The 23,624-nt window shown below is 37.7% G+C and overlaps 1 protein-coding gene across 14 annotated transcripts in view; it reads left to right on the top strand.

Annotated features, from left to right (window-relative positions):
- MGA (MAX dimerization protein MGA) overlaps positions 1-23,624 on the top strand; it is a 158,613-nt gene that overhangs the window by 128,610 nt on the left and 6,379 nt on the right. For 6 of the 14 annotated variants that reach the window (XM_027569298.2, XM_027569297.2, XM_027569295.2 and 3 more), the window contains exons 12-22: positions 511-583; positions 2,035-2,549; positions 4,802-5,099; positions 6,387-7,013; positions 9,941-10,231; positions 10,413-11,929; positions 15,172-15,302; positions 18,789-18,840; positions 21,112-21,318; positions 22,862-22,973; positions 23,258-23,491. In XM_027569298.2, the coding sequence (XP_027425099.2) occupies positions 511-583; positions 2,035-2,549; positions 4,802-5,099; positions 6,387-7,013; positions 9,941-10,231; positions 10,413-11,929; positions 15,172-15,302; positions 18,789-18,840; positions 21,112-21,318; positions 22,862-22,973; positions 23,258-23,491 (4,057 nt within the window). The remainder of the gene's footprint in view (positions 1-510; positions 584-2,034; positions 2,550-4,801; positions 5,100-6,386; positions 7,014-9,940; positions 10,232-10,412; positions 11,930-15,171; positions 15,303-18,788; positions 18,841-21,111; positions 21,319-22,861; positions 22,974-23,257; positions 23,492-23,624) is intronic. The other 8 variants (XM_027569304.2, XM_027569301.2, XM_027569302.2 and 5 more) reach the window with 8 other exon arrangements.

A 23,624-nucleotide genomic window follows, 5' to 3' on the forward strand; every position in this document is an offset into this window, starting at 1 on the left:
AATTCTTGTGGGGCAGAGAAACCTTACGTGATGTGCATATCAATTTGATTCTCTGCATACCTCTTCTAGAGAACAGTCCCTTAAGGTTATTTAAAGTACTCTTCTTTCTGAAGCTGAAGTAATTTTTAAAAGTTGAAACATTTCTGGTTTTTATTAAATCCTTTACCTGTAATTATTAGGATTTGTGTCTGCATTGGTGAATTTTCAGATTAACTGAAGCTTGTTCTGTTAAACGTCAAATATTTTTCCTTCTTTACTAGAATACACTATAAAGTGTGGTGTAAATTTTTTTCTTGGTGACTCAGTTACTGTCAAGGACATTAGAGAGCAAGATTACTTGTTTTTGCCAAGACTTATATGATAGTAATGCAGCTGTGCATGTAGATGTGAAGGTGTTGACACTTGAGTCTTTCTGCTATTTCAGCCTTCTTTGAGAGATTCAATGTTTATGTCCTAGTCTCTATTGGTAATAGTTATGTGTTGAAGTATTTGTGTTATTTCCTTCTTTAGGAGCCTGATTCTGAACAGCAGCCCTTGAAACCAATCACCTGTGACCTAGAGGATGATTCTGATAAATCGCAAGGTCTGTTTGAAAATTAAGTCTTAAATCATTTTATAATAATTAAGGAGGGCACACCCATACACCAAAACATTTTTACCTACTACTTTTCTAGCTTCTGCTAAAAATAGAGACGATAGAGAAGTCTTTTCCTGTTATTCAGTCTCTTTATCACTCCTTAGAAATAAAATTCATTCCTCTTGATACGGCATGTGATTGCAAGAGACACTTAGGGTACGGTTAGTCCTTCTCTTTTTTAAGATTTATTTATTTATTTTTTAAAGACAGCACAAGTGGGGGGTAGGGGCGGAGGGAGAGGGAGAGAGAATCCTCAAGCAGACTCCCAGCTGAGCGTGGGGCCCAATGTGGGGCTCAGTCCCAGGAGCCCTAGATCATGACCTGAGCCAAAATCAGAGTTGGACATTTAAGCGACTGAGCCACCCAGGTGTGTGCTCCCCTCCCCTTTAATGGCTTAATACACATGAAAAGTGATATTATTTTTATAGCACACTGAGGTATGTGGGGGAGGCTGCTGGGGTGGAGAGAACCTGTTTGAGAACACAACCACCTTGAAGGCTGAGGGCATCTGTATCCTGACATACTTGTCATTAGAACATTGGTTGGGAGACTATGATGTAGAAATCTAGGTGTCCAGTGAAATAGACATCCAGTTAACATGTTGTCATGAGTATAAGTACCTGGGGAGCTAAATAATTTTCACATAATGTAGAAATGGAGCAGTCATATCTAGAGTCACAGAAGTAATTCAGAAGTATTTGCAGTAGAAACTAGAAGTAGAAAACACTTTTTAACCACAGTATTCTCTCTCTTGTTCTTTAGGATTGATGGGTAGACCCATAACATGTTCCAAAGCATCTTGCAAGTGTTTTTGCTTTTCCTGTATGGATAGCAGAACACTAAACTAGCAGAACACTAAACTATATCAAATCTTAACCTTGGTTGTAGGTCATGCTTTGTTTGCAAGGTAACCCTTTCTTACATAATAGTCATGGCTTTTTAGAGCAGTCTTAGGTGGGACTCTCTTTTTATTAGTGACCCCTGGCAGCAGGATATCCTATTATAGTCTGATTCTCTGGAATATTTCTTTTTCATGGAAAAGTCCCAAATTGTGAGTTGTTAAATTACCACTGAAAGTACATGGGATTCAGACACTGGGCAAGTGCTCAATTTCTGTGGCATTGGCACTTTTCTGAGAACCCAGGGAAAATAAAAATCTTTTTTTTTTTATTATTTTTTAAATTTATTTATTTGTCGGAGAGAGAGCACAAGCAGAGGGAGCGGCAGGCAGAGGGAGAAACAGGGAGCCTAATGTGGGACTCAGTCAGGACCCTGGGATCATGACCTGAGCCGAAGGCAGATGCTTAACTGACTGAGCCACGCAGGTGTCCCTAAAAATCTTTTAAAGTTCAGTACAAAATGCTGTGATGCAGAAATATCTTTCAATTTTTTATCAGAAAAAAGCTGGAAGTCTTCCTGCAATGAAGGGGAATCCTCTACCTCCTATGTGCATCAGAGGTCACCAGGTGGTCCCACCAAACTGATAGAAATCATCTCAGACTGCAATTGGGAGGAGGATCGGAACAAGATTTTGAGCATCTTATCCCAGCACATCAATAGCAACATGCCACAGTCACTTAAGGTGGGCAGCTTCATCATTGAGTTGGCTTCTCAGCGAAAGAGCCGGGGTGAGAAGAACCCTCCTGTTTATTCTTCTCGTGTGAAAATCTCTATGCCATCATGCCAAGACCAAGATGATATGGCTGAGAAATCTGGATCAGAGACTCCTGATGGTCCATTATCCCCTGGGAAAATGGATGATATCTCTCCTGTGCAGACAGATGCCCTGGATTCAGTGAGGGAGAGATTACATGGAGGCAAAGGTCTGCCTTTTTATGCAGGGCTTTCTCCTGCAGGGAAGCTTGTGGCCTATAAACGTAAACCCAGTTCAAGCACATCTGGGCTTATCCAGGTGAGAATTACCTTTAATCTGGATGTAGCACCTTTTTCTACTTAGGTAACATCTTGATTTTTCAGAGCCCTTTGTGGGCGTTATATCATTTATCTTCACCTTTCCTGGGAACTGGGTGACAAAATCATCTCTTTTTGTAATAGGCCTAGTTTTTAGATGCATACCTAGAGTGAATTTTTGACAAATTTACAAACAGAACTATAGAGCCCTATATTACTTTGTGATTTTATTTCCAGTCTTCTCAGAAAGTTCTTACTCTTAAAGTTTTATTGCTTGGGCTCTAGTGATACTTTGACAACTAAACAAGGATACTAAGGAGTTGCGTCTAGTTCTTGGGATTATTATTAACAAATAGCTTTCAAAACAAAACGAGGGGCATTGATTGTAAGAAAGCAGTATATATTTGGAAACTTGGAGAAAATTTTAATTTTGTAAGGTGTTACTCAGATGTATAAAACTTTAAAAAATGGAGCCACAGTTCATTTTTTTTCTTTATTTGGTCCATAGTAGGGTTTTTGCTAATATAATCATTGTCATAGTACAAATAAGTCCTTCCTGTTTAGTAATTCAAGCAGGTTATATTAGTAAAATTACACTGGCATCTAGAAAATCCTTTGGAAGGAGAAGTTTTGAATTAAAATGTAATTAAAGTAAAAAGGTTTTCTCCTCTTGCATTTTTATGTCAGAGTAGCAAATGGGTGGAACTGTCTGACATTTTTGCTAAGGTTACTTGACTTTACTAGCTTGACCCCTTCTCTGGGCTGTGGACTGTCCCATTAATAATATGACTGATCTATTTAATTAAAAACTTTATTGCAGTTTACTCTTGATGGTGCTATGTAACTGCTTCTGTTCATATTTCTTAAACTCTTAATAATGGGGAGAATAGTGTTTTCTTCGTATTTCATTTATTGATTGATACTTTGAGAACAGAGACTTAACTGAGCTTATTTCTAGTGAGACTTGACCCCCCCCGGCCCCCCCCCCCCCGAAATACAGGGATAGAAATTTGTGTTCTCCTTTCCTGTCTAGGACTCAGAAAGCCACCATAAAATATGAATTTGCATAAGCAGTCAGGCCACTGTAATGTAGGCTTTAGGGAAGCTGTTGAATAGTCTTCAGAGCAAGTCCCCAAGGAGAAGATAAGGGTATCTGACCTAGACCTCTAGAGACCCTGAAAAGCTATAGTAGATTTTCCTTTAGGATGGAAAGATCACATTCTTTATATAAAACTCAAGGCAGAGGTATTCCTGATCTATCTGGGAATAATCATGGTTTCACTTAAGTAGTAAAGTGTCATTTTGTGTCTTTGAGGAGAGGGTGGCTTTCTGTAGCCATTCTCTTTACCAGTTTAGAGAGTAGGAGTTTCTCCACCACTTCACCCTCTCCCCCTTTTCAGTGATGGAAAGGAGGAACAGAAAAGAATGTCTTCTCTAGTCACCCAGGAATAGGACTTTGGGAACATGGGTAAGAAAATTAGGGAAGGTTTTGTTTTTCTTTTCTTTTTTAAAAAAGCAATTGTGCTGCCCCAGATGGGTAATATGTCAACCCAGGCAGTAGAGAAAAATCTTTACCTTATTTATTGATTACTTTCTTCTGATGGTTCAGTGATTGTTTCTAAAGTTGTAATTGAGTTTGTCCTAGCATTTATCTTGAGCTCGAGTTTTGTCCAAGAGATGACAGGGTCTTCAGAGTTGAGTTTTTGGAAAACTAAAATTGAGGGGACCTTTTGGCTTAGGATATTAAAACAGTGGCCTTTTATAACTTAAAAGTAGACTCACCATATATTTTTCAAATATGAGGGATGCTTGAAAGGACCCTTGAGAGGGCTTCGTTATGCCTCCTTGGTCTTGTCAGAGAGATTCTGTGGAACATAGTTATTCATTTTTTGCTGGTGATTGTTAATAGTTTAACCAGAATTGCTTATTAAGTAAAACTGTTGGATGATTCCTTAGATTTGACTGTATCTCTCACAAATCTAGGAGCAGATATGATGGGTTTCTAAGATACTCTGTTTCCAAAGTACCAAAATGAAGATGAGATTAGTTCAGAATATCAGATGGCAGCTTTTTTTTTTTTTTCCACCTTCTAATACTCAGATTATATATCAAATGGAAAAAGTCCGTTTCTTTTTCCCTTTAAATCTGAAAGATAGACTTTTAAAATCTTGTAAAAATGAAACCCCTGTCAAGGGAGATAAGTTAGCAAGAGAATTTTATCTTTACAGAATTTCTCTTTGCCACTTGTTTCAGGTTAATGGTAAGAGTTACCCGCAGGCTAAGTTGCTATTGGGACAGATGGGGGCATTGCATCCAGCCAATAGGCTAGCTGCTTATATCACAGGCAGGTTGCGACCCTCAGTCCTGGACCTCTCAACCCTCAGTACTGTCATCTCCAAGGTAGCATCCAATGCCAAGGTGGCTGCATCCAGGAAACCACGTACCCTGTTGCCTTCAACATCCAATTGCAAAACGGCATCCTCCTCTGGCGCTACAACAAATCGCCCTGGGAAGAATCTGAAGGCATTTGTCCCGGCAAAAAGACCAATTGGTAAGTTGGACTGTATATATGTATTAGAAAGGCCTGTGCCTTGGTGCTTGGCCAGGGGATACTGGCCAGGTATGGAGATTGTGAAAATTAGAGAAATGTAGAATTTGGCATTATTCTTATTCCTGATGTCTGTCTCACCTAACTTTTGTCTATTTTTGGTAACTCTTCCTGATCACCTATGATAGTAGATGAATTGAACTCTAGTTAATAGTTATTTCCAGACTTTTAGATGGGTTTTATTAATGTAGAGAAGACTTAGGTTTTTAATTTTGTTTTTAAAAAGGGAAGACTTATTCTTAAATACTTTACATAATTTAATACTTCTTTTATGGGCACTGGTATTTTTGTAACCAATGATATGTATGTTCCTTGAACTTAGAAAACCAAGGAGCTAGCATATCCAAGGGAGTTGAGTTTGTAGTATAGGCTTAGAATAAAAGGCTCTTGTAAAACATAAGTTTGGAAGTGTTGATTTGTTCTTTTCATCCTGTTGTGTGAATGAAAACCTCGTTTGTTTAACATTTCAGTGCTGGAGTCTAATAAATTACCTTCTTGAAAGCATTTGTGTTTTAGCATTTAGAGTGTATATAGTCAGTTTATTGAATTCTTCTTTTTGTTCAAATCTGTTTAGGAATATTAAGTGTAAGTGTCCATTGCTGTATTCTTATTCCTCTGATGGGAAATTGAAATATCTGGCTGAAAGCTGGAGTTATATGAACACGGAGGACAGGCATTGTATGCCTTAAAAAGACCCTATTTTACCTTTTTAAACAATGCAGCTTTAACTGGTGATTTTTAAATCCTATCCTGCCCTCTTTTGAAAAGTGTCTTTATACATTTTAGAAATATGTAAAACTTAACTGTCTCATAACAGGAAAGCAGTAATAAAGAGGTGGAGGTGCTGGGACAGGAGGAAGTGGTGAAACAAGTTTTAAAATTAGAGTTAGGGGAGAAAGAATTCTCCTTTCTTCACTGTTTTAGGTGATGAAGTTGTGTGCTGCTATATTGTCTTTTTAGTGTCCTGACAATTTGGCTATATTATATAGCAGTCAAAAGAATCTTGGTAGGAACACCCAATTTTAATCCCTTTCATAGTATTATAAAGGTTTGGTTTGGTTTGAGAGAAGTGTTTGATTTCTGTGGGTGGAAATTGGCACATACCATGCAGGTAGGTGGTACCTGTAAGAAATTGACCCAGTGGTGCGCAATAAATGTTGATAAACACAATCACTAAGAGGATAAAATATGAGAACTGAAGATTTTTGACCTGCAAATTTTTATTTGCAGCGGCTCGACCCTCTCCTGGTGGTGTGTTCACACAGTTTGTGATGAGTAAAGTTGGAGCCCTGCAGCAGAAGATACCTGGAGTTAGCACACCCCAACCCCTAACAGGGCCACAGAAGTTCAGTATCAGACCTTCTCCAGTAATGGTCGTCACACCTGTGGTTTCTTCTGAGCCAGTTCAGGTGTGCAGCCCTGTGACTGCTGCTGTCACTACTACCACCCCTCAAGTGTTTTTAGAGAATGTTACTGCTGTGACACCTATGACTGCTATTTCTGACGTGGGAACTAAAGAAACTACTTATTCTTCTGGTGCCACCACTGCAGGGGTTGTTGAGGTTTCTGAAACTAATACCAGCACCCCTGTAACACCTTCCCAGTCTACAGCCACTGTGAACCTTATCAAAACGACTGGGATAACTACCCCTGTGGCTTCAGTTGCTTTTCCTAAGTCTTTGGTAGCATCTCCTCCAACTATAACTCTTCCTGTTGCTTCCACTGCCTCCACCTCCATAGTCGTGGTGACCACAGCTGCATCTTCCTCCATGGTGACCACACCAACTTCATCTCTGGGCTCTGTTCCCATTATACTCTCGGGAATTGATGGGAGTCCACCAGTGAGCCAGAGACCAGGTAAGGCTTAGATGTTACTAGCTGGTTTACCTACTGTACAGCTGTTTTTATAAAACTTAGGGTTTTGATAGGATTACAGATATATCAGGGTAACAGTGTAGGTGTTTCTGCTATAACGTGATGCATGGATCTGCAAAACTGAACACTAAAAATTATAGACCTCATGGCTAATATCAGTTAGGACAAATCACTGAAAATCTGCAACTTTGTAACCAGAGCACTGATGAAAACCATAACTGGTACTTTTGAAATAAATTGAACAACCTTGACAGATGGTTTAGTGTGGGACTGGAGATTTTCTGAGGAGATTAAAAATACTCAAAAACATTATAATGGAAATACTGACTGAATCTGAAATAATGCATGTGGAAGTGGAGTTCTGAGCCAGTAGAGCGGCCATCAAGATGGGCACCGGACAAAGTGCACTGCTGTGCTGAGATCTAGGGTTGCATATCTCTGAGGGAGAACCCAAATGTAGGTGTTCCCTTTTGGCGGGGGTGGGGGCTGTGTGTGCTTCTTTTGTTTGTTTTTTTAAGATTTCATTTATTCATCTGCCAGAGAGAGAGCACGTGCACATGTGTGCATGCACACATGCAGGGGGGAGCGGCAGGCAGAGGGAGAAGCAGGCTCCCCACTGAGCAGGAAGCCTGATGTGGGGCTCCATCCCAGGACCTGAGAATAGGGGATTATGACCTGAGCCGAAGGCAGACACTTAACTAACTGAGCCACCCAGGCATCCCTGTGTGTGCTTCTTTTTAATTAAAAAAGAGAGAGCAGAGGGCTTCTGCCATGCTACAGCCAGGCTAAGGGCTTTTATATCCTGTTACATTTTAACTGAGATTTTCTAAACGATACAGATTCCAACCTTTTTTAATTCTGTCATGAAACTATAAAGTAGTTGAGCTTTTTGTGGTTCACTGTTTCTCAGATTCCAGTCACTTGGAATATACATTGAGATATTTGCTCTGATTCTCATTTGTATTATTACTGACTTAATATTTTTATTTAAATCAACTCCTTTGTTTGCTTAAATGTATTTTTAAAAGCAATTTTACTGTAATTGGAAACCAACATTACTTGCCATAACAGTGGTTCATACACTGGAAAGAATAATGAAAAGAAATATATTCTAGGTAGCTACCATATGTTAACATGTGGCTTGCACTCTGTTAATGAAGAAACCAAGAAAATGCTGATGTAATATCAAAGACTGGTGTTTTCTTTTGTATATAATTGGAAGATTTTTTGAAAAAGAAATTACTTTCTGACAATGTGATACGGTGATTCTCTATATCCATATACCATCTAAAAATATTTTCTGTTAATACTACTTGAGGAAATAATAATGTTAACAGATTTTCTTAACTGCTCTATTTTAAATGGAGCTAACTCTGATAACTTCTAAGTGTGTGTAATTTTGTTCTAGGTTCATAAAGAGGATCCCAACTCGGGCACTTAATCTGTGACTTTCTCATTTAACTTCCCTTCTTTTTCTTTTCCCTTCTTGCCCTCACCTGTATGTGAATAAATAATCACATATTTAGTGTGTGTATTAAAAGCTGCTTTCATTCTCTGGATTAGAGTGCTTTGGGTTTGAATCACTCCCTAAAATGTTCTTTGAACAGAAATGTTCAGGAAATTAAGAATGCTTTAATGTGTTTCTTAAATTATGTAAGATGTTTTTTATTTAAATTGCACATTTTTTACCCCCCTGTGAGCAGTTTGGTTTTTGCATTTTATTTCATTTTCAAGAGTAGTTCTGGATCTTGTATGTAACTTGTCATGTAAATATTAGGAGCATAATTTCTTTTTAGAAGTTTGGTTTGTTTTGTGGGTAGAGTGCTTATCTAATAGTCTCCATGTTAAACTGATTTGTTTGGTTTGTTGATTTTTCTCTTAGCGACAAACTAACAAAAATATTTATTAATAATGTTAAGTAAGTTCATTAATTTGAATGGTAATGTTAGGTTTGTTTCATTTCTGCATACTATTATCGTTATTCCTACCTTTTTATCCCCATGACCAAAAATCTATCTGTAGATTATTCACACTGTTTTTTCCTATGTCTTCAGTATTTCTAAATATCTCTTCCAAACATTAAAATGGGTCTTTAGGTACTATTAATGGTTTGAAATTTTTTTAAATTCACATCTTCTGCATTAAATTTTTGCTTTTTCTGTTTGTTTTAAAACTATCTTTTGCCTCTTCCTAACCAGGCTTTATTTCCCTGCTTCTTTGATGTCTCTTAATTTCATTCCATTTTTGGGGGGTATGTATTTTTTTTCCTTCTGAAAAATAATTTCCACAGATCTTAATGCTTTGGTTATTTGTCAGTGAATTTTAAAAGCCAAGGAGTTTTTTATGCCTCATGATTTTTAATCCTGGACTTTATCTTACTTGAGTATGACCTGTGAAATGAAGTCATAATTTTAGTAAACGTTAACAACCTGAATTATAAGGTTGAAGAAGAGAATTTTATCATGAATGATGTTTAACTTTAATGAGAATCCAGATTTAGAGGCCTGCCATGTTTTTCATTAGGCAGAGGCATTATCTCTATTTTTAAATGCACCTCTTGACAATTGATGCTTTCTTCTTTTCTTTTTTTCTTCCTTCCTTCCTTCCTTCCTTCCTTCCTTCCTTCCTTCCTTTCTCTTTTCTTTTCTTTTCTTTTTTCTTTTTTCTGTCTTTTTTTTACCATTCTAAATGTAAAGTCCTACAATGCCTTGATAATTAGGTTTTAAGATAAATTGTTCTCAGCCATAGGACTATTAAGTAATGTATGATAGAGGTACAGGATTTCACCAACTGTATAATTCAAATTAGAAATGATTTGTAGTGTGGTCAGATCCTATATCATAATATTTTTTTCCTACATGTATTAAAGGGAAATTCTGATAACTGTGTTTCCATTTCCTGTTTTTCAGAAAATGCCCCTCAGATTCCAGTGGCTACTCCCCAGGTCTCTCCTAACACAGTGAAACGTACTGGACCTCGATTGTTGCTGATTCCAGTGCAGCAGGGTTCTCCTACTCTTAGACCTGTCCCAAACACACAACTCCAGGGGCATCGGATGGTTTTGCAGCCTGTTAGGAGCCCAAGTGGAATGAATCTATTCAGGCATCCTAACGGGCAGATTGTTCAGCTCCTCCCTTTGCATCAGCTTCGAGGTTCTAATACCCAGCCCAGCTTACAGCCTGTTATGTTTCGGAACCCAGGTATAAAATTGGAGATTTTCTGATGCATTTTTCTTTTGTGGAATCATTTGGCCAAATGGCATGTTAATACACTAGGATTTCTTAGTCTCTTAGAGTTAACCTGTCCAAAAAGAAAAGCGTACCTTGGGAGTCTTGATATGGGCAGTGATAATTAAAAGGGAAATTTTTTTTTTCTTACCAGGCTCTGTGATGGGAATTCGGTTACCCACTCCTTCCAAACCTTCAGAGACTCCACCATCTTCTGCTTCATCCTCTGCTTTCTCTGTTATGAACCCTGTAATTCAAGCTGTTGGGTCTTCTCCACCAGTGAATGTTATCACTCAGGCACCATCATTGCTTTCTTCTGGACCTAGTTTTGTATCTCAGTCTGGTACATTGACCCTGAGGATTTCCCCTCCTGAACCACAAAGCTTTGCAAGTAAAACAGGCTCCGAAACCAAAATAACCTATAGTTCAGGAGGGCAGCCTGTTGGTACAGCCAGTCTTATTCCTCTCCAGTCTGGTAGTTTTGCTTTGTTGCAGCTCCCTGGACAAAAGCCTGTTCCCAGTTCCATTCTTCAACATGTTGCTTCTCTTCAGATGAAGAGAGAGTCTCAGAGTGCAGACCAGAAAGATGAAACAAGCTTTTTAAAAAGAGAGCAGGATACTAAGAAGGCCCTACAGCCAGAAGGAGAAACTATAGATTCCGAAGCTAATGTAATAAAGCAAAACTCAGGGGCTACTGCCTCAGAAGAAATCCTGCATGATTCTGTGGGAGGTGGGGGTGATCATTTAGATGAAGAATCTCTTACAGAAGAGGGTCCTATAACTATTAAACCTTCTCAGCACTCCTATATCACTGGGTCACACATAGATGAAGACTATAAAGATGTTGATGAAGAGTATGGGATTAGAAATCATAACAGTTCCAAAGAAAAAGTGGCTGTTCTAGAAGTTAAGACCATTTCCAAAAAAGCCAGCAATGTGACAGTCCAAAGTATAAGTAATATACAGCTTAAAAAGCTTGGTGATGTGAAAGTGGAACAGCAGAAAGGATTGGAAAATCCAGAGGAAAAATCAGGTGAATTTCCAATCATCTCTAAGGAAGAAAGTCAACTCGAATTATCAGGGAGCAAAGTTGTGGAGCAGCAATCTCTTCCACAGCCAGAGGCCAAGGAAAAGGGATGTGGAGACTCCCTGGAGAAGGACAGTATTAGGGAGAGATGGAGAAAACACCTGAAGGGCCCTCTGACCCAGAAATGTGTTGTAACTTCACAAGAATGCAAGAAAGAGGCAGATGAGCCGTCAATTAAAGAAATAAAGACCTGTCAGGAAAATTCTGATGTGTTTCAACAAGAACAAGGCATCTCTGATCTACTTGGAAAAAGTGGAGCTACTGAAAATGTCAGAGTTTTAAAAACTGAATGTGATTCTTGGAGTAAGATTTCTAGTCCTACAGTCTTCTCCATTGTTCCGAGGAGAGCTACAAAAGGGAGCAGAGGGGAAGGACATTTTCAAGGTCACTTACTGCTGTCAGGAGAACAGATACAACCAAAGCAAGAGAAGAAGGGTGGGCGAAGCAGTGCTGACTTGACTGTTTTGGATTTGGAAGAGGAGGATGAGGAAGATGAGAATGAGAAAACCGATGATTCTATTGATGAGATTGTGGATGTTGTTTCTGACTACCAGAGTGAGGAGGTTGATGATGTAGAAAAGGTGGTGAGCCCATTTTTGTTGTGACTGAAACCTCAAGAATTTAAAATGATTTATTAGAGACAGTAGCTACTGATCTTCCAGAAGATCACTAAGACCTGATGCATTGATTTGGATGCCTAGGTTTAGATCATGATTAAGTGACTTCATAGTTTTTAGGCTGTGTCAGTCAGGTAACATTTATTGAGCTTATATTGTTCTTTGAGACTTGCCTGCTCTTACCGAAAGGCTGGCTCATGCCTTTGGGGGATAGATGCTTGAGCGTTCCTTTCAAGTTAGGTTTTAAGAAAGAAATCCTGAAACTCCTACTCCCATTTGTTCTCAGTTTTTTTGTTTTGTTTTGTTTTGTTTTTTTGGACATTTTCTGTGTGAAGCGGTTACAGCCTATCTGGTAGATATATAAAAAACAGGGAATGGGTGACCTTAGAACTAGAGGAGAACTTACTGTTTACATTTAGAGAGATGTTTCTCTTTTTGGAGAAAAATGGAAAATACCATTTAATATTTTATTATCACCCTGCCCTAAGTTGCTTTTAAATTATTTCCTAAAATTAGTTTCTAGAGTTTATGTTTTAAACTTTGGTTATCTCCCTTTGTAATATGACCTTTATAATTTTTACAAAAATTTTTTCTGAAGCCGTTTTTTTTTTTTTTGTAGACTTTGTATTTAAGGTTGTAACCCTATCTAAGTGAGAAACAGATATAGGGCAGGAGTTGGACAAACTTTTTTTGTAAAGGGCTGGATTGTTAACATTTTAGACTTTGCAGGCTGGATGGCTTGCTGTTGCAACTGCTCAGTTGCTGTTTACAGCGTGAGAGCAGCCATAAACAATAGTAAGTGAGAGTGTGGCTGTGTTCCAGTAAAACTTTATTTACAAAAACAGGTTGCAGGCTGTGGTTTGCTAACACCTGGCAATGGGGTTTGATTAAAACATAAGGAGATTGTAGCCAGCTCTCTGTAGGGTGCCCTCAAATCTAAACCGTGTCCCTGTAACTAGGAGCAGATAATATGGCCCTTTGGTGATTGTCATGCAGTTCTCCCTTCCATGAAATTCAGTCTCTGTGTTAACCTGGTCCTTCTCTGTCTTTTTTTTTTTTTTTTAAAGATTTTATTTATTTATTTGACAGAGAGAGACACAGTGAGAGAGAGGGAACACAAGCAAGGGGAGTGGGAGAGGGAGAAGAAGGCTTCACGCGGAGCAGGGAGCCCGATGCGGGGCTTGATCCCAGGACTCTGGGATCATGACCTGAGCCGAAGGCAGATGCTTAATGACTGAGCCACCCAGGCGCCCCTGGTCCTTCTCTGTTAATGCCTAACTGCCTTATGCAGATAAAATATAACAGAAAGATTAGTATTTTAAAACTCTAAAATGTTTAAATATTCTAATGTTCCTATGTTGGTTATTTCTGTACCTCATTGTCTCATTTGTAAAATGAGGACCTAGCTCTACTGTTAGATGATTTTATATACATTTGCCTTATAATTCTGTCTGTAGCCTCGTCCTTTTTGAGGACAGATACCTGTGGGTAGCTGAAGAATCTGAATTCATTGAGTTTAAGAGTTAGTTAGATTGCAGATCTTCTTCTGCTTTTTGCAGAATCTCCCATTGTAAGTCAGCCTGGGTAAGCATCAGACCAAAGACAGTCCAACTTTAAAACCAGTGAAAACTGTTGCTGTCAGTAGAACTGACAGAAGCTTTGAAGTGTCTTAATCAAGGGTGACATTGCTTGGATTTCCTAATAGGGAATCTGACATACAAGGTACAGTGACCTTTTTAAAAGTACGGGCATTATATTAAATGAACTCTAAAAATCTAAATTCTGCATTGTATTTCTGTACCTGTCCGACATGTATGATATTTTTGTGCATGTGATTAGCATTATACTGGAATAGTGTAAGGAAAGTAGTGAGTAGCCTCTTTAAATCTTCTATTGTGAAGTTTATTGGATATTATTTATAAACCCTGCAGTTAAAGCCATGCTGTAGGCAGACATTCTTCGGTTTAAATACCATAAAGCATCTACCTACATTATAATTTAGACTCTTTAGATTCTGTCAGGACTCTGTTGATTTAGCTTCCTAGAGTTAATATATATTGTTTACATTGTTTAAATTAAATAGACATTGTTTAAATTGGGGACCATAATTGATGGCTTGCATTTAGTGTCAGCCTTATGGAACCTATAAGTCATGGGGGTAAGTAATTTTTCCATCAAGTTTAAACAATTAATAAGGTGATTGGGATGCTTCATTTTAAGTTGTGCCTCTCAGTTATAGTACTATTATAAACAGATAACATATTCCCAGTTTAGTTTCTGGCATAGTAAACACTGCTTTTAAAGGTGGACTTAAATATTTCTACATATTCCATAATTTGTATATTCTGCTGTTTACATAAAATAATACAGTGAGTTTCCATGATAGGTGCTCAATAAATGCTTACTGATTGACTTTTTTAAAGATCGTATGTTTTAAGAGAGTGCACGCATGAGTGGAGGAGGAGCAGAGGGAGAGGGACAAGCAGACTCTGCGCTGAGCATGAAGCCCAATGTGGGGCTTGATCTCACAACTCTGAGATCATGACCTGAGCTGAAATCAAGAGTTGGTCACTCAACCAACTGAGCCACCCAGGCGGCCCAACTTTATTACTATTTTTTTTAATGTACAGTAAAGCAAGTACAGTAAGCTTGGGCTTTTTTTGATACCTGAAATTCTTCAGAAGCTTTCCTTGTGTGGGATTAAGAGGCTTAGAAGACTGACTCTGGGCTGTATTCTATTTTCATATCTGCCTTGAGTTTGTTTTTGTGGGTGTGCATTAAGGGGTTAGCCATGAAGCACTCTTAAAATAGAACCTGAATTTTTTTCCTTTCCCCCTTACCCATTCACCAAATTTTACTTTACTGCTGTTTAATCTTAAGATTTATGAAGCTTTAATCTATTTGTACCTGAATTTTGTCCGCTAGAAATAACACAGAAGCATATACAGCCCTCTGGGGACTCTGTTCAGTCTAGTGATGTCTGTTCAGTATGTATCTATGATTTTTAATGTAGTGCTTGGTTGTTAGCTCTAACCATGTGTTGTCTTCATAACTAATTCCTTCTTATGATGAAGTTTAGGATCATCAGTATTCATGGTGTAAAATCAATGTTTGGCCCTGGTTGGTTTTATAAAGGGAACATTTGGTTGAAAAGTTTAGGTGTGTTTGCTTCCCAATACTTTATTTACTGTTGGAATGCTTTATTTCAGAATAACTGTGTAGAATACATTGAGGATGATGAGGAACAGGTGGACATTGAGACTGTGGAAGAGCTCTCTGAGGAAATTAATGTTGCCCACATGAAGACCACAGCTGCCCAAACACAGACTTTCAAACAGCCGTAAGTCTTACTTTGTCTTTGGAGTTTTTGTTTTTTGTTAATTGTTGTTTTGTGACCATACACAAAATTATATGTTCTGTTTAGGAACTCTGGATAACTGACCTGGTTTCTTTATTCCTCTAGCTTTTTTCTGATTAGTAGAGGAAGAGGGAGCTGGAATTCAGAGGTAATTAACTTGCCTTGGTTATTGCTAGAAGACCATGTGTGAATGTGAATAACCTGTGCTTTTGGAGCCTGACACATGGGTATTAAAATACTAGTTTTGTTTGTAGCGGTTTAACCTCGGGCAAGTCTTTGAGTCTTAGATTTTTACCTGTGAAATGAGGAAAATGCCCCCAATTTGCGACTAGGGTAACTGACACAAGTGGACTACTCAACAGAAATTAGTTCCTTTATCTTTTAAGAATAGACATTAAATTCTAAATTTGGTTACTTTACTGGTTAAACAGTTGAGATACAGTTGGGAAATTTTTATGTGTTCACAGATGATGAGATGAAAATAGAGTATGATGACTTGGTCAGGAAAATTTATTCCATTTTTTGTGTTAGTAAGCCTTGTATTGATTAGGGATTGGGGTGTGAGAGGTTGATGGAAGTAAGATAGGAGTCCTTATTTTGTGCCAGACTTTGTGCTTTTCCTGTTACCTCATTAACCACCATGTAAAACAGCAGTGAGTAGAGAAAGAGTAATTTTTCATCCCTGATGATGCTGAGAGTCTCAGGATAGGGACATAGGTCTAATAATTTTCTTCATTCCAGAGCTATTTGGAGGCTACTTCAGCTGCCTATCCGTTAAGGTTGAAAGAGTTTAAATCTTGTAACAATGTAATTAATTAGACTTAAGGTTAGCAGTATTGCTGGATATGCTGATTATACTAAAATTGATTTTTCTAAACAATAGCAACAAACAAAAATTACCATTTATAATAATAACAGAATAGTAACAGAAAAAAACATGTTTGGGATTATTAACAAAAGCTGTGTAAAATTTTTATAAAATGTTACTGTTTGACATTGACGATCAATTCAATAAATGGAAAGATACCATCTTAATGGGCTGGAATAATAAAGGGCCAAGAATAACACACAAAGAGCACAAATTGTAAAGGAACAGATTGTTAAACATTTAAAAATTTTCTCTTACTACATCATGAAAACTGAAAAGGCAAACTTACACTGTAAGGAAAATATTTGCATACATGTTTGACAAAGGATTAGTATCAAGGAAATAAAATCTTTTAAGTCAGTAAGAAAAAGATGATGGAGTAGGTAAATATGTAATGGATATATCACATGCAGTTCACAGAAGAGGAAACATGGATGGCCAGTAAACACAAATTTGTTTAACCTCACAAGTATTTGGGGATATACAAATTAAACCACAGTGACTTCATTAATTCACGTCCCTAAAACTGGCAAAAGTTGTGATTTTTTAAAAAAAGTTGTGCTGTCTGATAGGACTATTGTGTCTAGTTGTGGAGCAATGGGAACATACCGCAGGTGGGAGTATAAATTGTTAGCACTGCTTTGGAGAGTAGTGTGATATGACTGAAGTTGATTTCCATACCTTTCTTCCACCCAGAAATTCTACTCCTAGGTATATATATCCTGGAAAAGTTCACACATATGTACGAGGGGCCATGTATGGGACTATACATTGCAGCATTGTTTGCCATTGAGAAAATTTGGAAACAACCTAAACAATTACTAGAATTCTGAAAAATAAATTTTGGAAATTTCACACTTCGGAACACTAGCAGTTATAATGATTGAACTAGAACTGTGTCTATCGATATCTCAAATACAATGTTGAGGGAAATCAGATGAAGAAAGATACACTATAATAATATTAGGGGTAGGGGTGCCTGGGTGGCTCAGTCGTTAAGCATCTGTCTGCCTTTGGCTCAGGTCATGATCCCAGGGTCCTGGGATCAAGCCCCGCATCAGGTTACCTGCTCAGCGGGAAGCCTGCTTCTCCTTCTCCCACTCCCCCTCCTTGTGTTTCCTCTCTCACTGTGTCTCTCTCTCTCAAATAAATGAAATAAAATCTTAAAAAAAAATAATGTTTAGGGGCACCTGGGTGGCTCAGTTGTTAAGCATCTGCCTTCGGCTCTGGTCATGATCCCAGGGTCCTGGGATCGGGCCCTGCATCGGGCTCCCTGCTCCGCAGGAAGCCTGCTTCTCCCTCTTCCACTCCCCCTGCTTGCATTCCCTCTCTCGCTGTGTCTCTCTTTGTCAAATAAATAAAATCTTTAATATATATGCACACACACACACACATATAATGTTTAAAGTGCTACATAATATTTTCTATTTAGGGATGCATACATTCCTAGTAAAACTGCAAAGGTATGCATGGTAAAAACTCATTTTGGGGGCACCCAAGGTGGCTCAGTTAGTTAAGCCTCCAACTCTTGATTTTGGCTCAGGTCATGATCTCAGGGTCGTGAGAACGAGCCCCATATCGGGCTCTGCGCTCAGCAGTGAGGCTGTTTGAGATTGTCTCTCTCCCTCTGCCCCTCCCCTCCGCTCATTCATGCTCTACCCCCCCCCCGCCCCAAATAAATAAATCTTAAAAAAAAAAACAAAACCCTCATTTTGAGAGTGTTCACCTATGAGAAGGAAGAGAGGAAGGAAATGTGATTGGGTGGGCTGCACATAGATTTGTATTTTTTGATGAATGGATAAAGAAGATGTGGTGTGTGGTGGTATTCCACACAAAATGGAATATTCCTCAGCCATCAAAAAGAATGAAATGTTGCCATTTACAACCACATGGATGGAGCTAGAGTGTATTATGCTAAGTGAAGTCAGTCAGTCAGAGAAAGACAAATACCATATGATTCCACTCATATGTGGGATTTAAGAAACAAAACAGATGAACATGGGAGGGAAGGAAAGAGAGGGAAAACATGAGACTCTTAGAGAACATACTGAGCCCGGTTGAGGGGGGAGGGGTTGGTGATGGTGGTGATGAGGGAGAGAGGTGAGGGGTGATGGAGGGAGGCTAGATGGGTGATAGGTATTAAGGAGGGCATTTGATATGATGAGCACTGGGTGTTGTATGTAAGTGATGAATCACTGAATTTACTCCTGAAACCAATATTGCACTGTGTGTTAACTAAGTAGAATTTAAATTAAAATTTGAAATGGAAAAAAAAAGATTTCCTGTATATTTGAGATGGTTTATTTCTCGAGCTACATGGTAGGCACCCAGATGTTCATTATATATTTTGTTTAAACAGTTTTGGATATATGAAATATTTCATGATTGAAAAAGTAATTTGCAGTTTTAGGGACTATTTGAATACTTAGTGAAAAAAGCATACTGTTGAAATAAATCATACTGCTCCATATCAGACCTTGGCAGAAAGAAGCTGGTTATACTTTTAAACAGTTTGGGATGGTTTTGTTTAGTGTAGCTGTGAAATAGGTCTTGGGTTATTGAATTTCAGTAAGACATTGGAAAATATTGTCTTTACCTAGGTGCCGTACCCATATCTCTGCAGATGAAAAAGCTGCTGAAAGGAGTCGAAAGGTATTTACAATATATTTAATGACAATTACTCATTTAATTAAATTGATAACATTTATCATTAGGGTTTAAAATAACATTTGTTGTATTAGCTATGACTAATACAGGCTGTTTTTGCCAGTGAGTTAATATAATTAGCTTTTTTTCTTAATGAAGTTATACTCTTAAAATGCTTTTTTCCCCCTCTTAACTCTCTACTGCTAAATAGACTATTTTAGAAGAATTAAAATGGGTACGGAGTTGATGAAAATAGATGTGCTTATTTGAAAGCTAATCCTATATTCTAATTGTGTGATGTGAAAAAAGGCTGGCATTCTTTCTTGTCTAGGCTCATGATTTTCAGTGACCTAAAAAATTAATTATTATCTGAATGTTGGCTAGCAATTCAAGACGCCATTAAATTATGAGCTCTCTTTGATTTTCTTGATGTATTTAAATGTATGATGTTGTGGCACCATAATTAACCAAGGGTTTTTTTACCCTTATCCTTAGGCTAAGCATGGAAGAGAGTTTGGTTGTTGAAACCATTTTCCACTTGTTACTCTGTCTTTTTAATTTAAGTGATAAAAACAGTGATGGAGATGGGGTTGAGGTGGAGAGTGGTATTCAAGCCTTTTCAAAAACGACTGGGTGATTAGTTTGGGTTTGGTCTGGTTTTGGGTGGTACATATTTACATGATTGTAATCATCTTGCATCTATCACTTATATTTTTTCATTCATTCTAAAATATTTTTCAGATGTAAGACTTTTCATAATAGCTTATATACACAAGCCACTGTTTTGTACCCTAATTATTACATGCAAATCATTTGTAGTGTCTTACTATAATTAAACTTGATATTAATTTTCTATCTTGTATCTTTTACTTTCTTATACTATATTAATGCACAATGAGTTTGACTTTAGAAAGAATGATTTTATATAAGAGTTTTGGGGTGCTATCTGGTTTATGATAAAGGCCAACAGTGTCAAAAAAAAAAAAAGCAGACATTAGAGGGGGAAAAACAAAAACCAAGAAACTGTAGAAGACAGGGAATATAATTATGACTCACTTTGTATGAGTAGTATTCACATTGTCTTGATTTAAGGTAGCCACTGTTAATGATGTTTTTCAAGTTTTCATAATCTGTGAATAAAGTATGGAAGACTTGCAGTCTTGAAAAATGTGTAAGTACAAATGACAAATTGGGAGGTGAAAGAGGGAAGAAGAAATGAAGGATACGAGTGCTGATATCCTCATTTTACAAAGATACTGTGTTGATGAAATGAGAAATTGATACAGAATTATATCCAAGTTGCAAAGGGATCAATATAAGAATTAAAATTAATGACATGTCTATATTAGGAAGAATGTGAGATGTTAGAGTGGTGTGAGCTAAGTCTTCTTCATAGCAGGAAGCAGATAGCATTGAAAATGGAAAAGAATAAGGTTATATTACTGTTTTTTACTTAGAATATAGATTCAAGAACCAGAAGAAGCCTCTAAAAGAATCAGGAAGTGGTTGTTTTTAAGGATCCAGGTACAAATGTAGGGCACAGTTGGTTTTCATTATAAGCTCTTCAAATATTTATATTTAAAACCCTATGTGCATCTATTATTACTATATATATATTTTTTTTTTTAGTAAGTAATTTTTAAAAGTGAAAGAGTAACAGAAAGAAGCTTAAGGCATACTGAGGGTCAAGAAAGGCTTTTCTGGAAAAATGCAAAGTTTGACTTTTTAAATGTTAAGTTTTGGAGGATAGGATGGGAGGGATAGGTTTAGGCAACAGTTCATAATGGCAGGGTGGTGTGAGATTGCATAGGGCGTTTTGGAAACTTCTAGCACTTTGGAATGGTTGGAGAGAATGGTGATTTAGGAAGAGAGAGGCAGTTGATCCTTGACCAACTGTAAAAGGTCTTAAAGCAGTTAAAAATTTTTTTAAACCTGTTTTCCATCAATTAAGATTTTGTTGAAATTTTTCATGTGATTTGTGTCATGAAAACAAGTTTTAATAATAAATTATATGGATAACCTTTTGTTAGATTTCCCTCTTCAAATTTTTCCTCATTTGAGAACCACTGAAATTTGAGGTGGGAAGTGATTTACGCTGTTGGTTACTAGATTTGGAGGAAGGATGGACTGAAAGTAAGATGACCAATATCAAGAGGTTGTTAAAATAGTCCAGACAGAAAACGGTAGCTATCTGGTATGGAACAGTGCCATTTGGGATGGAGGTAGAAGGCAGGTACAAATGAAAGATAATTAGGTGGCAATCTTTTGTTTGGATAGGCTCCACCAATTCCTCTGAAACTGAAGCCTGATTACTGGAGTGAAAAACTACAAAAAGAAGCAGAAGCTTTTGCTTATTATCGTCGTACACACACTGCCAATGAGCGTCGTCGGCGTGGTGAAATGAGGGATCTCTTTGAGAAATTGAAGATCACATTGGGATTGCTGCATTCTTCCAAGGTTTCCAAAAGTCTTATTCTCACTAGGGTAAGTGTTCTCTGTAAGTGACCCACAAATAAGAATTTGACTAAGAGAATCTTCTAGAGATACTATGAGAAAGAGAATCATTACCCTAAGAGGGAGATTGAAGTAGAGCTTATATTTAACATCTGAATGTGGACTAAGTGAACACCCAACAAATCTCTTAAAGGGAAAAGCCCTCATGTTGAGTCAGAGTAGTTTGTCATTTAAAGTCAAATTCTTAACCAGCCAAGCTATCTTCACTTCAGATTAAGTCAGAAACTGTGGTTAGCTCTATTTACCACAATCTGTTTATGTTGGTGTTCTCCATAGCACTTAGGATAATTTACCACAGTGAAAAGCACAACATAAGTGATATTTTAACATACTTTTAACAGTTGCCAGTCGTTTTATTTATTTATTTTTTATTTTTTAGATGTATTTATTTATTTTAGAGAGAGTGGGGAGGGGCAGAGGGAGAGGCAGAGTCTTTTTTTTTTTTTAAAGATTTTATTTATTCATGAGAGACAGAGTTGGGGGGGGGAGAGAGAGAGAGAGAGAAGCAGAGGGAGTAGCAGGCTCCCATGGAGCAGGGAGCCCGATGTGGGACTCGATCCCAGCACCCTGGGATCCTGACCTGAGCCGAAGGCAGACGCTTAACCATCTGAGCCACCCAGGCACCCTGAGGCAGAGAGAGTCTTAAGCAGACTGCGCTGAACTCAGAGTCCCGACGCGGGGCTTGATCTCATGACCCTGAGATCACAACCTGACCTGAAACCAAGAATTGGATGGTTAACTGTGCCACTCAGGCGCCCCTAGAATAGTTTACCACAGTGAAAAGCACAACATAAGTGATAATACTTACATATACTTACATATTTTAATGTTTCTGATTTTTTTTTTTTAAGATTTTATTTGTGTGTATGAGAGAGAGGGCATAAGCAGGCGGAACAGCAGGGAGAGGGAGAAGCAGGCTCCCTGCCGAGCAAGGAGTCTGAGGTGGGACTTGATCCCAGGACCCTGGGATCATGACCTGAGCAGAAGGCAGGCGTTTAGCCAACTGAGCCACCCAGGTGGCCCACATAAGTGATATTTTAACATAGTTTTTTAACAGTTACCAGTCATTTTAAAAGGAAATCTGAAATATCTAAGGTAGTTTCATTTAAATTGCTTTTAAGTAGAAGTTGGAGGAGTACAAGACAAGCATTCATATCTGTCTAGAACATAGTTATTTCAACCAGATTTTACTTAGACTAGGAAGTGATTTTAAAGTTGATTATTAAAATCTAAGCAGAGTAAAATGTTTTGTATCTCCTTGTAGTAGTAGAAACACCTGTGAAACACTCAGTGATGCTCTTTGGAAATAATCATGTTCCTTAGAAGTAAAGCCAGAACACCTCCTACAGTTTAACAAATAATAGTTTCTGAAGCATTAAGAATTGTTTTAAATGACATATAAAGTTTTCTAAAGTATTAGATTAAAATTTTTTCATTGAAGAAATTGTATAGGCCTTACCTGTTTTTAGAAAAGAGCAAATCAATTCACATGATACTAATTTTTTGTTCTTAGGCATTCAGCGAAATTCAGGGACTAACAGATCAGGCAGACAAGTTGATAGGACAGAAAAATCTTCTGACTCGAAAACGGAATGTTTTGATACGGAAAGTCTCATCTCTTTCAGGTGAGATATGTGAATGATCTCTGGTAAAAAGAGTATAATACAACATCTTTCGTGAGGAGAAATCCTCATTTAGACTTTTCAGATACTTCTTAGTTTACGGCTTGGTTCCCAGAGTTAACAGTTACCTTTTGATTGGGTGGGACGTTTCCTCTGGATTATAATCACTCTTGCCTTCCATAGTTTTGGGGAATATAGTTAAACCAACTGAATTTCAGTTGACTCTATTTCTCATTATTATGTGGGGTCATATAAAGAGTGACAATTTATTCCCTATCAACCTATAGGTAAGACAGAAGAAGTGGTCCTGAAGAAGCTAGAGTATATTTATGCAAAACAACAAGCACTAGAGGCACAAAAAAGAAAAAAGAAGATGGGATCAGATGAGTTTGATGTGTCTCCCAGAACTAGCAAACAGCAGGAAGGATCTTCTGCATCATCTGTAGATCTTGGACAGATGTTTATAAATAACAGGAAGGGGAAACCTTTGATTCTTTCCAGAAAAAGAGACCAGGCCACAGGTAGGAGGGACATTTCTTGCTTTCCTTAATGTAGTTGAACATCAGTTTAGTTCAGTGGAGTGAGTCTTCTCTTGGCCGTAATTTTAGATTTAAATGAATTAAAAATGGGTTGTATGAAAAGAATATTAAGTAC

The sequence above is a fragment of the Zalophus californianus genome, chromosome 6 (genome assembly GCF_009762305.2).
Source record: "Zalophus californianus isolate mZalCal1 chromosome 6, mZalCal1.pri.v2, whole genome shotgun sequence".
NCBI classification, from domain to species: Eukaryota; Metazoa; Chordata; class Mammalia; order Carnivora; family Otariidae; genus Zalophus; species Zalophus californianus.